Genomic DNA, 18,138 nt, shown 5'->3' with positions numbered 1-18,138 from the left:
GAAAGTATAAGCAGGGGAGTGGGGCAGAGGCAGAGGGGAAAGCAGACCCCCACTGAGCAGGGAACCCCCACTCCAACGGGCTGGATCCCAGGACCCTGAGATCATAACCTGAGCTGAAGGCAGATGCTTAACCCACTGAACCACCCAGGGGCCCCAAATGAATTAATTGATTTAATTTGCTTTAATTACAAATTAAATATATACTAGAAGATCACATGGGGTGTTTTAAAACAAAATAACCCAAGAGTACATCTTTTCTAAAAAGTGTGGTAATCATTGCATTATCACTATAATTTCCATACACGTGTCTTAAAGTGATCTGAAGCTACAACATATTTAAAAAAAAATGAATTGAGCGTAAAAGTCTTGCTTCAAGGATACATAATCAAAACAATTGGTGGATTTAGATTTTTTGCTTTTCATCACGTTGAGTCATGTGCCACCTGTAAAACAATTGTCTCCTGTGCTCAATTTTGTAATGCTGAGGCTGGGACTCTACTTATAGTTTTCTTGTGCCAGCTGGCTCCTTCTTGGAGTGCCAGTAAGGAGCACTAGAGGAAGACTAGTAGGCAGGAGGAAGGAAAGGAGAATGAAGTCCAGACCCATTCCTTTTTGTAGCTTCCTGTTCTGGTCGGCCCTGCTTCCTCCCCCCTGGAGCTGCACTTTGTTCCAGAGGAAGCAGTTTTCAGTCCTCCTAACCTAGGGAGCACCTGCCTCATTGTCCCCTCAGAGATGCCACCACTAGCAGCTATTGTCTTGCCCTCAGAGGTGTAGGTTTCTGCTCTGTGGGCCTTTTCTTTAAGCTTCTAAAATTTTACCATTCCAACATCTTCCCTTTGTTGGAACCCTAGGGGAGTCGCTGCTTCCTGCAGTTGCTAATTCAGTCTATAAGATGTGATACCTTAGTTTCATTTTGCCTTGTCCATTGTTTTGATGGATAGAATAATAGTCTTCCTAAAGACATCCATATGTAATCCCCAAAACATGTGAATATGTTACTTCACATGGCAAAATAAATTGAACAGTTAAGGATCTTGAGATGGGAAGATCATCCTGAATTATCCACACAGGTCCTTACAAGAGGGAGGCAGAGGGTCTGAGTCAGAAAAGTGGGTGTGACAATGAAAGCAGAGGTTGGAGAGATGGGCGGGCCCCTGAGACAAGAAATGTAGGTGGCCTCTGGGAGCGGGAATAGGCAAAGAAGCATAGATACTCTGGAACCTCCAAAAGGAACACAATTCTGCTGACACCTTGATTTTAGCCCAGTGAAAATTATTTTGGAATTCTGATCTCTGGAATTGTACGGTAACAAATTTGTGTTATCCCAATCCACTAAATGTGAGGTAATTTGTCATAGTAGTAATAAAAACCTACTACCATTACCTAGTTACTTTATATTAAATTCTGTCTGTTAAACTCAGTTATTTTATTATTTATTTTATTTGAATGATCAAGTCTCAATTATACTCTCCAAGGTTAACTTTAGCTTATGATGATATTCTTAGTATTGAATGTTTTAAAAATAATCCTGTTTGTAAAATTGTGTCCTTCCTATTGAGGCTAACTTTACATTATAAAATATAATATTAAAACATATGAATTACATTGGAAATTAAAACAAAAGACATTTGCCAGTTTGTCAGCTTGCTGTGAAAATTAGGAAAAACTCAGTGTAAGATCTGTGGCACTCATTATGGTCGTTGTGTGGGAAGCACAGAAGAACAGCTGGACTGGATGAGACCAGGGGTCTGGTTAATGAGGAAATGAGTGAATCTTGCTTAATTGGACATGAAGGTATAATCCAGTAACCAAAAAGTCCAGGAAGACTGGAAGACCACCAGTGCAAACTCTAGGAATGCAGCAAAGGAATGAAGACATAGCTGGACATAGTGCTTCGGGTAGTTGAACTGAATCCAATATTCAGGAAGTTCCCAGTGGACTAGAAGCAAGGCTACCATCATGGTTTGTAGTAAACAATAGAGTTCATAGTCCAGGGGTGTCTACAAAAGCAGTAGTGAGCAAGTAGATCCACAAAATGGTCTCTTGAGAAGGAATTTAATCTCTATTCTCCAAGCAGATACATGAATATGTATAGTTTTTACTCTGATTTCTGTAACATCTACCCCTCATGTGAAAAGATCCAAGTGCTCCAAGTCAATTTAGAGTTAGGTACATATATTAAAAAATATATATTTAATATTATATTTATACATATTTCTATAAATTCATGTTTTATGTATGTTTACTTAATATTATGTTTATATTTATAAAGAGATTTACTTTAAGGAATGGGAGCATGTAATTATGGAGGATGGCAAGTCCAAAATCTGCAGGATGAGGCTGCAGCCTTGAGACTCAGGAAGAGCTGATGCTGCAATTCAAGTCCAAAGACCATCTGCTAGCAGACCTACTCTGGGGAGATGAGTCTTAATTCTATTGAGACCCTCAACTGACTGGATAAGGCCTAGTCACCTTATGGAGGTCAATCTTCTTTACTCAAAGTCCAAATATTCAGATCCAAATCTCATCCATAAACACCCTCATAAAAACATCCAGATTAATGTTTGATCAAATATCTGGACACTATGGGCCAGCCAAGTTAACACATAAGAATAATCATCACAACCCTCTTGCCTAGCTAGAGAGGTAGAAGAATATACTATATTTTAAGAGGACAGGATATTACATAGCCTTGCTGTGGGTTTTTATTTCCTCCCATATCCTGAAGATAAGACAACAATTTGAGAACTACATTATGTAGTACACTCTTCAAATACAGGGTCCAGCTTAAACAAACCAAATTTATTTTGTTCCAAGGTTGTTTTTTTTAAAGTAGAATTATAGTAAAACCACATGTTTTAAAAGAAATAATTTGAGAAACTTTTCTTATAGAACGTAATTCCAAAAAACAGAAATAATTGTCTCCCCTTAAGGGAGAGTTAAGAAGCAAAAACTTCTGTAACACTCATGCTTTTTTTCTTCTTCTTCTTCTTTTTTTGTCTAAAAGAAAAGCAACTGTATAAAAACATAGACTACCAATTATAATAGAAGGAAACATTGAAAGCAGTGAGAAGTGACACTTCATAGCTAAAAGAAACAATAACCCTGAGACCTCTGATTGCTTTCTACTTCTTCAATAATAGATTGGGGGTCACAGTGATTGGGTGAAGTAGTGTTGTACATCCCAGCCCCGGAAAGTATTATAGTTCCAGAGCACATAGTGATAATTAAGAAAATAACTGAATTATTAATTGACTTATATTCAGTACAACTCTGAAGCTGTAAGAAAGAACAGAATTGAGACAGAAAACTGAGCGTATGTTTGTTTCTGCCTCCCATCCAAAGTGTCCAGAAAAAAATACCTTAAATCATTAAAAGGATGAATTAAAAAGAGAGATAAAAAAAATGAACACAATCAGAAAGCTTCAAACTTTGAGAAAATTCACGAATGATGAAAAGCAGATGGGATCCTATTAATGGAGGAAACCCTAACCTAAAACACATGTAGGGGAAGGTAGCTCTAGTGTCCAGGAGACCTTCCGGGAGAACCGCAAGCTCAGGGTCAAGGGAACAAAGAGCAGAAGTAACTGAGTCAATACACAACTTGGTAAATGAGCAGCTGAGGAAGGTGGACTCCACGTTCTTCCCCTTCTTGTGTGGAGCAGTGACATCAACAGAGGTTAACCCTGGTGACACAGGGCTAGTCAGGCGGAGCAGAGAACCTGGGCCACTACCCCCGGAGAGATCTGAGAAGTGCCTGAGATGTGCAAGAGGGGTTGTCAAATAGGCAGTTGCAAATTTGACTGTGGAACTCAAGGGAAAAGTAGGGGCTGCTGAGACGAACTTGGAAGTCATCCTACATGGATAATATTTGAAGCCACGACACCATATGAGATTACTAGGGAAAGAATGCACAGAAAGAAGAGAAGGGGTCCCAGGACTGAGCCCCAGGACACCCACACATGTAGATAACAGGTTTTATGCATGTGACACTGAAACAACCAGTGAGTGAAATTTGTTTATATTTGTGAAATTAACTGAAGAGGGGCCATGTGGAAGGGGACTTACCCACCTAGAACACAACTGAGACACATTCTAGTCCCCCTACCAAATCCGGGATAGTCATGGTTGACTGGGAACTCTTTGAGGGGAGCCTGCATTGCTCATCTTGTTGCCTTACAAGTGATTGATACATGTCTGTTTAAGGAACAAATTTGTACACTTATAAATAAACTTCCCATTGTTTGGGGAGAATTTAGACCAAATTTCTCATTTTTGTTAAGCATTTTCTTCTCCCACCTCACATGCTTCCTCTTCATTTTTCTCCCTTTGCAGGTAGTGTCTAGAAACACACCTTTTAGGTTCAAAGTTATCTATCTATCTATCTATCTATCTATCTATCTATCTATCTATCTATATTTATTTATTTATTTATTTGGGGGGGAGCAGAGGGAGAGAAAGTCTTAAGCAGACTCCTCACTGAGCATGGAGCCTGAGGCAGGGTTTGGTCCATGGCCTTGAGTTCATGACCTGAGCCTGACCTGAGTTGGAAACTTAACCAACTCTGCCAACCAGAGTTGGCAACCAGGCACCCCCAAAGATTTTAAAATAAAAAGAGATATTCTTTTTTTTAACCTACTTCAATATTCAATTAGCATTTTGTCATTTTATTTCTAGTTTTCAGCTGTATTATTTCATTTTTCCATCAAGACCTTTTTGTGAAAAAATATCAGATAAGGAAATGTTCCTTCCCGAGACCCCTCCAAGGATAGTAGCAGAAGAAGAGTACCTGAGGATAAAAGCCGTCCATCATCACATGGTCCAGCTACCTTTTCCCAAATAGAGATTTGACCTCCATGATAACCTCTGAGTGTGATTTCATTAAAGGAACCAACAGATTTCCTTGTTCTGTAACAATACTCACATCCTCTTGGAATTCTAGTGTCTATTTAGATCACAATGGAGTAGAGTACCCAACTATTAGCTCTAGTTGATAGGAGCACCCATCATTGCAAAGAAGAGGAGAGAAATAGACAAGAAATATATGCACAAGAAAAAAAAAGTGAACTATTTCCATGTCAATAAATATAGCTCTACATAAAAAATTACGACTTCAGAGATTCCCATTTTATAAATTTATAACAACTCATTGAACCCAATCTGCATTCTTGGACACTGGATTTTTTCCTATCATATACATCGGTTGTAAACAGTTTTGAACTCCAGTGTGGTTATTCCTTGAGATAAATTCTTAGAAGAGAGGTTGGTAGATTATAGGATATGTTTTTAAAGGATTTTTGATGTGTACTGCCAAAGTGCTCTTCAGAAATATCCTACCAACATATACTCCCTTTATCAACGACCCCTTTTCCTACACCATTACTAACTTAGGGCATTGTCATTCTTTGAAATCTTTGTCAATTATTTGGGTGAAAAAGGTAGCTTATTGTGGTTAAAATTTACATTTCTTTGCTTATGTCTTTCACATTTTTATTCAAGTCCAATTTACCAAGCTGTTAAAGATGCAACAAGAAAAATGCAACCTAGTGCTGCTTCTTTGCCCAGGGTGACTTGTATGGTGGCAGATTTTATCCAACAGGCTTCTACAAGTATCTTAGAACCCAAACAACTTGGCGGTCACACAAGACACAGAGTATGATGGGATGAGCACTGGATGTTATACTATATGTTGGCAAATTTAATTTAAATAAAATGTTAAAGAAAAGGGGGGGCGGGCACAAAGTAGGCTGAGAAATCTAAGCCTGTGTCCTGACCCTTTGCTTCTTGCTCTGAACCCATGGTCTTTCACAAGACAGCAGAATAATGTCTTAAGGCTGAGGAAACATACCTCTTTTAAACAGAGTTCACGTAATGATGAAAGACTTTTGTTGGGGAATGGTGGGAGGAAAAAAACCCTGCAGAAACCAGAGAAAAGAGAATATGAAATTGCTAACTTCACAACTTCATGAAAAGCAATTCCAACAGCAAGAAGCCCTTTGCTTTCTAGGCCAAAGATTAATCAAGAGCCTACTCTTCATTCATCCCTCCTAACAATTTAGTAGGAAACTTTATAACTCTAAGATGATTAAAAAGTTTCTTCTGTAGTGCCTGCAGGGAGGTTTATTCTCCCTATCTCTGTTACTGATGTGAAGTGGTAGGAGCTTTGGTTTCCCCACTGCTAGGCACCCAGGCTTGCTTGGGTCAGTTGCAAAATGATAGCCTATTGTGGCTACAAAATCACAAAGTGGCATTTTACCACACAGTCAGTGAAGTGCTTGGGTTTTCTCTGTAAAAACAGAAATTGGTATATTGCATATAGTCACCTTTTCTTTTTAAAGGGGAGAAAAAGAGCTACTTCCAATTCAAGCAGGTATTGAGTATTGCAGAGGAGTGAATGCTTTCTGGAATTAATTGCTTGTGCGAATACCAGCAAAATGCTGATGACATTGAGAAACAAACCTACTGAAGGGTGGGGAAAGTCTGGCAAAACATTCAAGCTATAATGAAGCACTTGACTTGTAACAAAAATGCCCTTCAGCCACCAGTGTTCAATGGTGTCCCATCAGGATGTCTTCTCCCCAGCCCAGCACTCACCTCAGTGAACACCCTCATGTCTGGCCCTCCAACAACTCAGCAGGGACAGTTCCCCAGGAGACAGGACAAAATCTGTGTCTTACAGCCAGGAGGGACCTCAGGATGTGCCAAGTACAAATTCCTTGTAGGTTAATAGCCAGCCAGAGGAGATACACTAGATATGTAGCTGGGCCATCCCACCCCCCCCCCCCGCTGAGATGCTCTCCCTCGGCGGATACCCCGTGCCTCTCAAGTCCCTCTATCAGCTGCTCCTCTGTGGGGGTGGGAAGAATTCTTCATACATGCTAAAATATATTTATAGATGAAATAGAGGATGTCTGGGATTTCCAAGGATGGGGAGACCTTGGTGGGGACATAGATGAACCAAGCTGGCTATGAGCTGGTCATTGTTCAAGCTGATCATGGATATGTGGAGGTTATTACTATTCTCTCTACTTTCACCTATGTTTGAAAACTTTCATAATAAAATACTTTTTAAAAATCATGAGACAGTAAAAAAATCATAAGAAAGGAAAAAAGAAATCTCTAAAATTCAGAGTGAGAGATGCTGGGAGTTTCCTACAGAGCGTTGGTCTGGTATCCCATACATGGTTTTTGGTCAGTAACTATGGATGACAGTGATAATGATCAGAACAATGACATGTGAAAAGACTGGTACAGAGAAACCATAGATATGAAGTCAGTTCGGGACTCTACCCTCTAACCATGCTTCGGTTGATTCAAAGTAGGTGGCCCAAGAATTACGGTTTGAAAAATCCTTCACTCTTGAATTACAGAACATGGTCTGATTTCTAGCTTTCAATTGGACTAATCTCCTTTATTCTAGAAAGGCCACTCTAACAGTAGGAAGTGGGCAGTCACCTCGATTTTTCTTAATGGCTCAAAGGATCTAAAAAATGTGATGACAGTTAAGTACTTACTAAATAGTACATACCTAATTACTCTACCCCTAACATATTTATTGACAGAACAACTTTCCACAGTTCTTAAAAATCTTTGTGTATCAGACTAAAGAAACACCCCTGGCCAGCAACCACTTTAATAGGAGACTTAGTAGAAAAACTGTTAATTATTGAGAAAAAATGGAAAATACTGAAAGTTCTTAGTATTTCTGATGGTATATGAGTTAAAGAGTTTTTAAAACTTATTATTTATTAGAACAAAATATTAATATGTTAGCATTTCTTTGGCAGCTCTAGGGAGCCAGTTCAAGTTCTACAGAAGAGATAAATCAACAGTATTCTCCTCTAGATCACAGTCACTAATATTGGATCAAGTTGTATAATATGTGAGTTATTTAAGAGCAGGGTTGTAGGAAAACAGGATCTTTCATACCCTGATTTAGGATTGCAGAATGCCACAACCTCAGTAGAGGGAAATTAAGCATATCTATCAAAATTATAGATGCATGTGCCATTTGACTCAGGAATCCTATAGACACAACTCCACGCACTTAAATGATACAGCCTTGCTGCATTTATTGTAATAGCAAACAACTGGAATAACCCAATTGCCCACCAGTAGCAGAGTGATTAAATAAGTCATAGTCATCCACACAATGGAGGCCATGCAGCTGCTAAATAAATAAATAAATAAGAGAGAGAGGAAAGGAGTGAAGAAGGGAGGGAGGGAGGGAGGAAGGAAGGGAGGAGGAAGGAAGGAAGGAAGGAAGGAAGGAAGGAAGGAAGGGAGGGAGGGAGGGAGGGAGGGAGGGAGGGAGGGGACTGCTTCTATGTCCTGTTACAGAACATAGAAAAGCAAGATGCTGAAAAGAACATAAAGAGGGGGAATCAGGAATATATATTTGCATTTGCTTGATTCTGTATAAGGAAGGGTTTGAAGGAAGTAGTGAAAATAATTAATTATAGATAGGGTAACCATATTATTATTTGTCTAAATGGAATATTTTTGAGAGGGAAAGGGATCACCATTAATATTTATACCAAGACAGTAGGTACAGCTTGGGACTGTCCTAGACAAACCAGTCTGTAGGGTCACCCTCCCCACCATATCTACTTAGTAGGTAGGAATGGGGCATGGGGAGCAGAGTACCTGGGGACAGGTGGAAGTAAGACTTCACAAAGTACTGCTTGTTACATTTCTTTGACTTTGGAATCATATATATATATGTATCACCATATATATATATATATATCACCTATTGGAAACAATGAGAAATCAAATTTAGAAAATATTTGTGAATACCACAATCACTGTAAAATCAACTACTGGATTTTAAGATCTTTATGGCAGATAAACATTTAATGATATATCAACTCCCTATTGGTGATGTTTGAAACCAAGACTGAGGCATGCATGAATGCAACTACGTTCTCACAAATGAATTTTCCAGCTAAGAGCGGAAGATATTCAACCTTCGTTTATTCAGCCATCCATTCAGGCATGTATTCAGCTTTCCACCAATATGAATTGGGCACCTTTTATGTGCGGGGCTAAGCACTGAGGCAGGATAGATTTTGACCTCTTCATGAAGTTCTGGGTCCGAGGAAGCTACAGATAGCACACAGGACATAAGGACAGCATAACAAAGGGCAAAGTGGCCAGCGAAATAGCAAAGCTGTGGGCACATGAGCTTCCCTGAGGACATCACTTGGCCAGCTGAATAAGTAAGTGAAAGAATGAATGAATGAAGGCAATAACATAAAATGACCTCTTCTATCTCTTCCAAATCTGCAAGTTGCTTGTTGTATGACACACAGAACTCCTAATATCTTGTAAGAACAAAATTGAGCAAACTCAGATTGTTCTGTTTCATTGTCGACAGGGTTTGGTAATATAGGATAGTCCAGAGTTCTAGGTTCTAGTTCTTGCACTGACTTGCTGTGAGACTCTAAAGAAACTAATAAGACTGTTTAAAGTTTAGAAAAGATAAAATAATGGTGTTTGGCAAATTGCTGTCTGTGGATTCATAATTCTCTGCCTAACTTGTAGATCTGTATCTTTATATTTCCCTCTGCTTCAATAGCAGGCATTTCATTTTCCCCTCTCAGGACCTTTGCACATGCTTTTCCCTCTGCTTGGAATGGGCTTGCTCTTAGTCTTCAGATGGCCAGCTCCTCCTCATTTGTTAGGCCTCATTTTTCCCTTTTCAAAGAGTCTTTCCTTTCTCTCCCTCCCTCTCTCTCTCTTTCTCTCTCTCTCACAGTTCAATGTTCTTGTTATTTTCCATTTCCTTCACAGTTCTTACCATACTTTCCAAGTATTTTATCTGAAACTAAGTTTTATAAAGCAGGAACAGTGTCTGCCTTGTGTCCCTAGGGTCTAGCCCCTGAGTAGTAGTATGTTCTCATACAGTATGTTGAATGAATTGGTAAAAAAAAAAAAAATTCTTTCATTGGGTCATATTCTAATTTCTTGAGTTGAGTGGGAGGTGGCATAGATTTCTTCATAAGATTGCCATTTTCACATGTGTCTTGTCTAGACTCATGTGGCTCCCCTACCACACACATTTTGGGAGGGAAAGGGGGCGGGGGTGCCTGCATTTGTACTCTTGCAACACTTAAGTGATTGCAGACTGTGGTGCAGGTTTTGGAGGCTGTTATTCCTGTTGCCAAATCTGGCTATCTCAGAGACGGGTCTCCCACAGGACTCCAGCAGATTGCCTGGATACAATTTTTGCAAAACCAATAATTATTTATAGCAGTTTACACAACTGACATGTAATTCTGCTGGGATTAAAGTAACAGAGTTGACAGGAAGCCTGTCAATTATGTATTATGTTGGGCCCCTCAGCACAAGTCTGTTCTCTAAGACACCAAAAATTATCTTCCTCTGGGTCTCTTCCTTTCCATGATATTTTTTTTCTCCATTTCTGCTTTTACATTGAACTTATGAGGCTACAGCTAGCTTAATTTTGTAGCTACCACTGAGGGCCCATCACCCTACTCAACCACTGACTCATCTCTCCATTCATTTTGTCAGTGACATCAGCCCAGGCTAGAAATAAATGCTGAGGAAAAGCCGGCTAAGGGGAACATACAAAGTTGTTTATTGGGCTCTGAAAATGAATAGTTCTTTTGAAAACATTTTCATGGTCACCATTGAATCCCATGTTCTCGCCTCTTGCCTTCCATGGATGTCTACAGAGATACCTGAGAATGCCACTGAACAGTGGAACATGAGTGGTAAAAGGGCTTGCATTCTAGAATCTAGACCGAGTGTGGAAGTAGGGCCAATCTTCTTTCCTACTGTGTTGGGTGTAGTTGGTGAGAGAAATGGAATGGTCAAGAATGCCCCCAAGACTAGGGGGAAGGATGGACTTCCTATAAACTACAAGGTGAAAAAGAGGGATTTGGGTGAAGATCAAGAGCTCAGCTTGAAACAAGTTCAGTTGGATGCTTATTAAATCTATACCCAAGTGGAGATTCCAGAGGGCTGACTTGTAGGACTTGCCTATAGGGATAGAATACACTTCGTTGGTGCCCACAGCCTGGGATAGATCAATATGGCACAGCTACCAACGGTGTCCTGGCTCCTTCCCCAAATGAACCATGCTGTTTGCCTCCCCTCTTCCCACTTACACTCCTGCTTCTAAGAGTTCTTTGGTATTTTTCCTCTTCCCCAGAGTGTCATCTCAACTCACTTCTTCCTATCTGAATTCAAACCACCGTTCAGCTCTCAGTTTTCATTCAACAAACATTTACTCTGAGCCAGACAGGGCACAGGACTAAGTTGGATGGGGTCCCTACACCTCCTGGGAGCCCTTTCCTTCAACCACCTTGCCTCCTCTGATCTCAACCACAGACAGAGCCCTTGCGGCCAGAAGCCCTCCTTCTGACCTCTGGTCATACACAGTCCTGATTGTCATTTCACAATTCGGGGTGAATATCTTGCTCCCTAAGGAAGAGCCAAGCTGTCTGCCCTGAGTCCTTGGTGCACACTCAGTGACTCCTGGTTGGATTGTATTCACAGCTCTGGTTCATTTGTTTGGTCTACAGAGCCTCACTCTCTGGAGGCACCTCCAGATCCAGCCCAAGCTCCCCTTACCTAGGGGTCTCCCGGATTGGTAAGGGGACAAGGAGGAGGAGCAAAATGAGAAGAGGGAAGGGGGGATCAGAGTCATCAGTTTTGGACTCTTGGCTTTCATCTAATGGGCTTTCATTCTTCTGCTCTAGCACATAGCCACCCGCCCCCCCTTCTCCCAGCCAAGGTCATTAGCATTTCATAGTGTCATATAAACAGCATGGGCTTTGCTCTCAAGATGACCTGAGCTTGAATCCTCCTCTGCTATCTCCTAGCTGGCAACATTCAGCAAGCCACTTAGCTTCTACCAGTCTCATCCTTTATAATAACAAACCCTTCCGTCAAGGTTTTTGTGAGAATTGACATATATGTAAAACAGATTGCACAGTGCCAGATAAATAGAACTGCCCGGGAAATAAATGTTATCTTCCCCGAAAGGGCCCACTGGGACCTTCTATGATCCCTGGGCTGGACCGTGCCAGGTCTAGTACAGTCAATTCCTTCCGGCCTGTGCGCTTTGGCCAATACTAAAGGGCAATGTCCTGACAACTCTCAGAACTGAGTACAGCTTGAGCCACCTGCCCCACAAGGGCAGACAGTTGATGTGTCTGCAGGAGAATGAGGGATAAAAGAGAGTCCACATGGGGGAGTCACAAAGGAGTTATGGGGATTCCATGTGAACTTCATTCATTCTCTTCTCTTGGATCTCGACAACTTCCCTCACTCCTAGTTTGATATGACTTGATCCCAATAATTTTAGGTACATACATAGTGAGAGGAGTTTTAGCCTTTCTCTACCACTTTAAGAGAGTGAGTGGGATTGGACATGGCTGAAATGTTCTTGGAACATTGTGGAAAATAAGCCACAAGGCTCAATCTACACTCAACCAAGTGGAGTATTCTCTCCTCGACTCCGTCAAGAATATCTGAATAGCTGAAAAAAGAAGGAAGAGATTGTGGACTTAAATTATAGGGGGCCAATTCTCTGCAACTTCCTTCAGTGCACTTGCAAAGGCATGATTCCATTTAATCCTTATCCCTCTCAGGGGTTTAGTCCCCAGGTCATAGATGAAGACATTGCTTGGAGCAACTGCAAGGACAGAGTCTTGCTCAGAACCCGGATCTTCTGACCCCAAGACCAGTTTTCTTCTCCCTCCTCTATCCTGCCTCAGATATGGGTCTCAATTCCCCTCTTCTTGAGCAATGAGCACACATGACAATCATCTGATTAAATCCCCACATGTTATGCCCTGCTTGACCTTTTAAAAGGGTGACATGCTGGGATCCCTGGGTGGTGCAGCGGTTTGGTGCCTGCCTTTGGCCCAGGGCGCGATCCTGGAGACCCGGGATCGAATCCCACGTCGGGCTCCTGGTGCATGGAGCCTGCTTCTCCCTCTGCCTGTGTCTCTGCCTCTCTCTCTCTCACTGTGCGCCTATCATAAATAAATAAAAATTTAAAAAAAATAAAAATAAAAGGGTGACATGCTACATTTTTTAAGTGCCCATTTTCCTATGATCTGTGCAGAACTTGAAGCTTGACCCTGGAAGAATCTATTTGAGGCCTATGGCCTTCCTTTGCTTGGGTTATCTAATACGCAATCCCCAAATCTGGGTAAGACAACTGCTTTCCCCAAACTAGCAGGAGCAGATCTGAAGCTCATCTCTTTACCCTTTCTTTCATTTGTGGTTTTTAGGTACAAGGGTGAAAAGTCTGCAGCTCTGCAGAACTGCTAACAGATAAATATTTAATAGAAAAGAGCACTGGGCTCAAAGTCAGGGCAACATTCTGCTGGGTCAGCTGCCCTCACCTTTGTCCCTGTACCATCCTCATTGAACACCCCAAATCTGCAGGCTCAACCTCCATCTGGCCTCTGGGGCCAGTCCTGTCACAACCCAGTGAGTTTAGCCCAACACTGACACTCTTTTCTGGCCCCTGCCTTGTATGCTCTTTCTTTATTCCCCAAAATGAACCCCATCGTTCACCTGATCTTTGGGTTCCTGCCCTATTTCTTAAGCTTAAATGTCCATGGTTGTCACTTGCCAACCACTTCAGTCCCTGTGGGACTGAGTTTCTGAGTTTCCCTGAGTTGCCACTAGCCCTCCCAGAGGCAAGACATCTATTCCTGAAAATGGCCCAGTGCCTGGGACCTGCTCCCTACCACCAGGGCACCGAACACCACCCACTCCCAGCTTGTCCTTGGGTTCCAATAGCTGTTGGTTATACCACCTCTTTCTGTAGCCACAACCTTCAGAGACCTCATTGTTAGCAGGCCATACCCGCTCTTAGCGAAGATCTCCCGGTGTGTTCTCCAGGTGTCTGTCCCATTCTGCTAAGTATACTTAGTCCCCAGTTCTGATCCTTGTGGTCTGTCCCAGTTGAGAAGTAACCAGGTCATGTGAGCCACATCCTAAGAGGGGTGCAGAGAAATGGTTCTAGTCTTGGTTCTTCTACTAATTAGCTTGGTGGCCCCAGACAAGTCAAGTGACCTCCCTGAGCCTCTTCTCTGAAACTCAGAATGGTGAATACTAAAGTATGTAGTGGGGGGAGTGGTGTCTAGAACTTGAGGATTTTGTGACTGCCACACTTACACAATTAACTTATACAATGAATAAAGTGGAAGGCCATTGTTTTCAATACACAGACTCACACACCAGTGATGGCTAACTTTATATGTCAACTTGACTGAGCTTAGGAATGCCCAGATGGCAGGCTTCTGGGTGTTTCTATAAGTGTAACTCCAGAGGATATTAGCATTTGACTAAGTAGACTGAGTAAAGAAGATTGCCTTCAATAATGGGCACCATCTAATCTGTTGAGGGCTCTAATAGAAAAAGAAGGTTGGACGAAGGGCAAATAGACTCTTTCTCTCATTGAGCTGGGACATCCATCTTCTGCCATCAGACACTGGTACTCCTGGTTCCTGGGCCTTTGGACTCAGACTAAGATTTACACAAATGGCCCCCAATTCTCAGACCAACTTTTCAGTTTCCATAACCACATAGGTCAATTCCTATAACAAATCTCTCTTCTTTCTCTCTCAGAGTGCTCTATATATGCTTGCAGTTCTGGTGTGTCTAGAACAAAACAGAGAAGCTTGGTTGCCAGAGACTGCCAGCAAAGAAAATCTCAAGGGAGCATGAGGCCCGAGAGAAGGGATGAAGCTATGCGGAGTGGGTATTCATTACTCTTTGCCCTCTCAGATCTTGCATGAGACTCATTTTCAACATGACACTGCAGGCAGCCTGAAATCCGTTGATGACAAGATAAAACTTACTGCTCTCCTTCCCTGGAGAAAATCCCACTGCGTATAACCATTACCCAAATATATAAAACTCATGAAGTTCCAAGCATGCTACAGACATTGTGGAAGAGGGGATTGGCATTGGCACCAAGGGACAAGGTACTGTCTGGCAGTGAAGTGGGCAAAGGACAAAAGGTGCTATTGCCTTTTGTCCACTTCCTTCCCCGGGGCTTTGTGCTTGTAGGAGCTTTGAGCCTTTTCAGGCCTGACTGACTTGCCCTTCTGTTACTTGCACAGCCACATACTGTTTTCTGGATGGCAAGGACAAGTCTATCCAAATTTGTTTTTACAAAACTCTACCCTAGGCACATTTCAGGGCAAGGAGAGGCAATTTCTCATAAGTGCATCTAAATTACCTATTCTGGACATTTCTGAAATAAATTCTTTTGAATTGATTTCACTCCTTATACCTGGATAATTGTATAGATTTTATGGATTGGGAGGAGACATCCTACCTGTAAAAACTAATAAAGCATGTATTTCAGTTTTTTTTAACCAGCTATCATTTTTGTTATTTGTCCTCTAAATGCAAAAAGGTGAGTTTATTTTTTCAAAATTAACAACCAAATCCTTCCCATGCTCACCAGGGAGTGTGTGGATGGGGGCGGTGTTGGCATAGTGGGGGAGGCTTCTTGCTGGCCTGCTCACATCAAGTCCTTGAGTCTGCCCTGCCTTAGGTGGCATGCACTAGAAAGAAAATATTCCCACCATTCACAACAATCTTGTAAGGTAGTTTAGACAAATGTTACTCTTATTCTGTAATATGTAAATGAAGAAATTAAGGCTCAGGGAGGTGAAAGGGCCTGTCCAAGATTTCATGGTTGGTTCGGATGAGAAACAGAGTGCTATCCCCTGACTTTCTCTGCCATTCTCGCTGGAACCCTTAGCTACAACAGTTCTGTTCTGATGTGGCATGTGACCCCTCTCTCCTTACCATCTCCCCCGAGAGACCTTTCCATGCACTGAACACTTCAAGGCACACAAGGGAAACTTCTTGATCACTAATCAGCCCCAAATGAAACTGCTTTCTTAACTAAATAATTTTCTAAGAAAACAGATACAGGGCCACAGCCACAGATAATGTAGGAGGGACATAGGGACATAAGGATAGTGTTGGAGGAGGTCACAGAGAGGATGTGACCACTGGTTGACCTATAAACTGAACTCAGGCAATCAGAGTTCATGAACTCCTCACCCCCTCCTCTGGCATGTTCTGCTTGCCTTCCCCATGCTAGAAATTTCCCCAAGAACATATAGCCTTGATGTGGTGTTGAGACCATCTGGATGGTATTTTTGACTGAACCCAGTTAAGGCCTCTCTATAAACTTTTAAGATCCGGTAGCCAAGTATAGAGATCTATTCTTCCTGTAGCCACCCAAAATGGTCCTTGTAAATAAGTTCTCTTGCTTATATAAACAATCACCTACCAATCTGGGGTGTTTTGCCTCTTTCTCTGGTCCTTCCTTATCCTGTGAACTAACAGAGGTTTCCATCCTCCCTGTCTCTAGAACATGTCTATACACAGAAGGAGGAATCTGACCTAGCACTTCAGAGTTGAGGCAAATGTTGCAAGTCCATTTGGATGGTCATAGGTTCCCGGTTCCATGATCCAGCTGGAAGTTTTCTTAATGCCACTCCTTGCTGACTGACATGAGCAAATCAATGACTCTTTCTACACCTCTGGGGGTCTGTAAAATGGGGAAAATAAGAAAACTCACCTCACAAGGTCATCAGGAGGGTGAGTTGAGACAACTGTTTTGTAAACAACTTCTACAACAATGTGACCATTGTGATTGTTATTAGGTGGTTGGAGTGTGGAATATAGAAATAACAGATGGTTTCTGCTTCCTCTTCAAGAGATTGCAATCTAGGGGGAGTATACACTATATTCACAAGACAACTGGGTTCCTGAAGAACTACATCATGTAAAACTAATTCAAGCATATCCTTCTTATAATCACAAATGGGCCAGGAGATGTGTTCTCAGAGTGTATAAATCCGTAATAATAGTGGCATAATTTTGTTTTAATGCTGCTTTAAAAAAAAAAAAAGACCTAGCAATAGGGGCTCCTGGGTGACTCAGGGGTTGGGCAACTGCCTTCAGCTCTGGTCAAGAAATTGGAGTCCTGGGATCAAGCCCTAAGTCAGGCTCCCTACTCAGCAGGGAGTCTGCTTCTCCCTCTCCACTTGTGCACGCTCTCTCTCTCTCTCTCTCTCAAATGGATAAAATCTTTACCCCGCCCTCCCCCAAAAAAGTCCTAACAAGATTCCTTTTGCTGTCTTTCCCGAAATTAATAGCACTGAGAATCATGGCCACTGCCAAGCCTTCTTTCTGCATCTGGCTTCATTTCATAGTAATTTATGGCACATTTTCAGCACCCCTACTTTATAAAAGCTTAGATGGTATGATCATAGCACAGAAAAGATGCATGATAAAATAACAGCATTATTGTCACCAAAATCACTCACAAAAGTCTGTGCCCCAGATTCCCACCATGGTTCACCATGATGGTGACCAAGCCCTGTGGGGGTTTCTGTTTACTGCTAATGTAAGTGGCCACCAGACAAGGGATTAAAAGTGGCTTAAATTTCACTACATTGGTGCCCTGGCTCTGTTATGGCATTCTGGAGAAATCATATAAATTTGGAGGAATTTGCACTATATTAAATGCTCCCGGTGTGCTTGTTCCGTGCGGACCTGGTACCTCTTTTGTGAAGCAGCAGCTGAGGAGACTCCAGCACTCGCCATGGCCTACCAAAAGCTCATGGAAGGAGTGAAGACTGAGAACAACGATCATATTAATTTGAAGGTGGCAGGGCAGGATGGTTCTGTGGTGCAGTTTAAGATTAAGAGGCATACACCACTTAGTAAACTAATGAAAACCTATTGTGAACAGGGTTTGTCAATGAGGCAGATCAGATTCCGATTTGATGGGCAGCCAATCAATGAAACAGACACATCTGCACAGTTGGCAATGGAGGATGAAGATACAATTGATATGTTCCAGCAGCAGACAGGAGGTGTCTACTAAAAAGGGAACCTGCTACTTTACTCCAGAACTCTGTTCCTCCAGACCAAGAAGACATCCTCAAATAGAAAGCTGTAATTTGGTTCCACCACATCCTGACTACTACAGTATAGTTTTCTCTATTCTTTCATTTTCCCCTTCCCCATTCCTTTATTGTACATAAAGTAACTGTGTATGTGCACGAGCATATTGCATTTTTTTAAACTAAATGGCCAATGATATGTTTTGGT

At 41.7% G+C, this 18,138-nt stretch overlaps 1 protein-coding gene across 1 annotated transcript; it reads left to right on the top strand.

Annotated features, from left to right (window-relative positions):
- The first annotated feature begins 17,626 nt into the window (after nucleotides 1–17,626).
- On the top strand, nucleotides 17,627–17,911 carry LOC129503574 (small ubiquitin-related modifier 2-like). Its single transcript, XM_055315749.1, has 2 exons — nucleotides 17,627–17,777; nucleotides 17,835–17,911. The coding sequence occupies exons 1-2, from the start codon at nucleotides 17,627–17,629 to the stop codon at nucleotides 17,909–17,911; spliced, it is 228 nt and encodes a 75-aa protein (XP_055171724.1).
- Nucleotides 17,912–18,138: the final 227 nt, after the last annotated feature.

The sequence above is a fragment of the Nyctereutes procyonoides genome, unplaced genomic scaffold (assembly GCF_905146905.1).
Source record: "Nyctereutes procyonoides isolate TBG_1078 unplaced genomic scaffold, NYPRO_anot_genome, whole genome shotgun sequence".
NCBI lineage: Eukaryota > Metazoa > Chordata > Mammalia > Carnivora > Canidae > Nyctereutes > Nyctereutes procyonoides.
The sequence above is the reverse complement of the archived record's forward strand: the minus strand, read 5'-3'. Positions and strand labels throughout refer to the sequence as shown.

What these genes read in the sequence shown, in the direction of transcription:
- LOC129503574 (XM_055315749.1), top strand. Translation starts at nt 17,627, where the DNA reads ATGGCCTACCAAAAGCTCATGGAAGGAGTGAAGACTGAGAACAACGAT. An exon ending in GAAAACCTATTGTGAACAGG is followed by an intron (nt 17,778 to 17,834) that starts GTTTGTCAATGA and finishes TCAATGAAACAG; the next exon opens with ACACATCTGCACAGTTGGCA.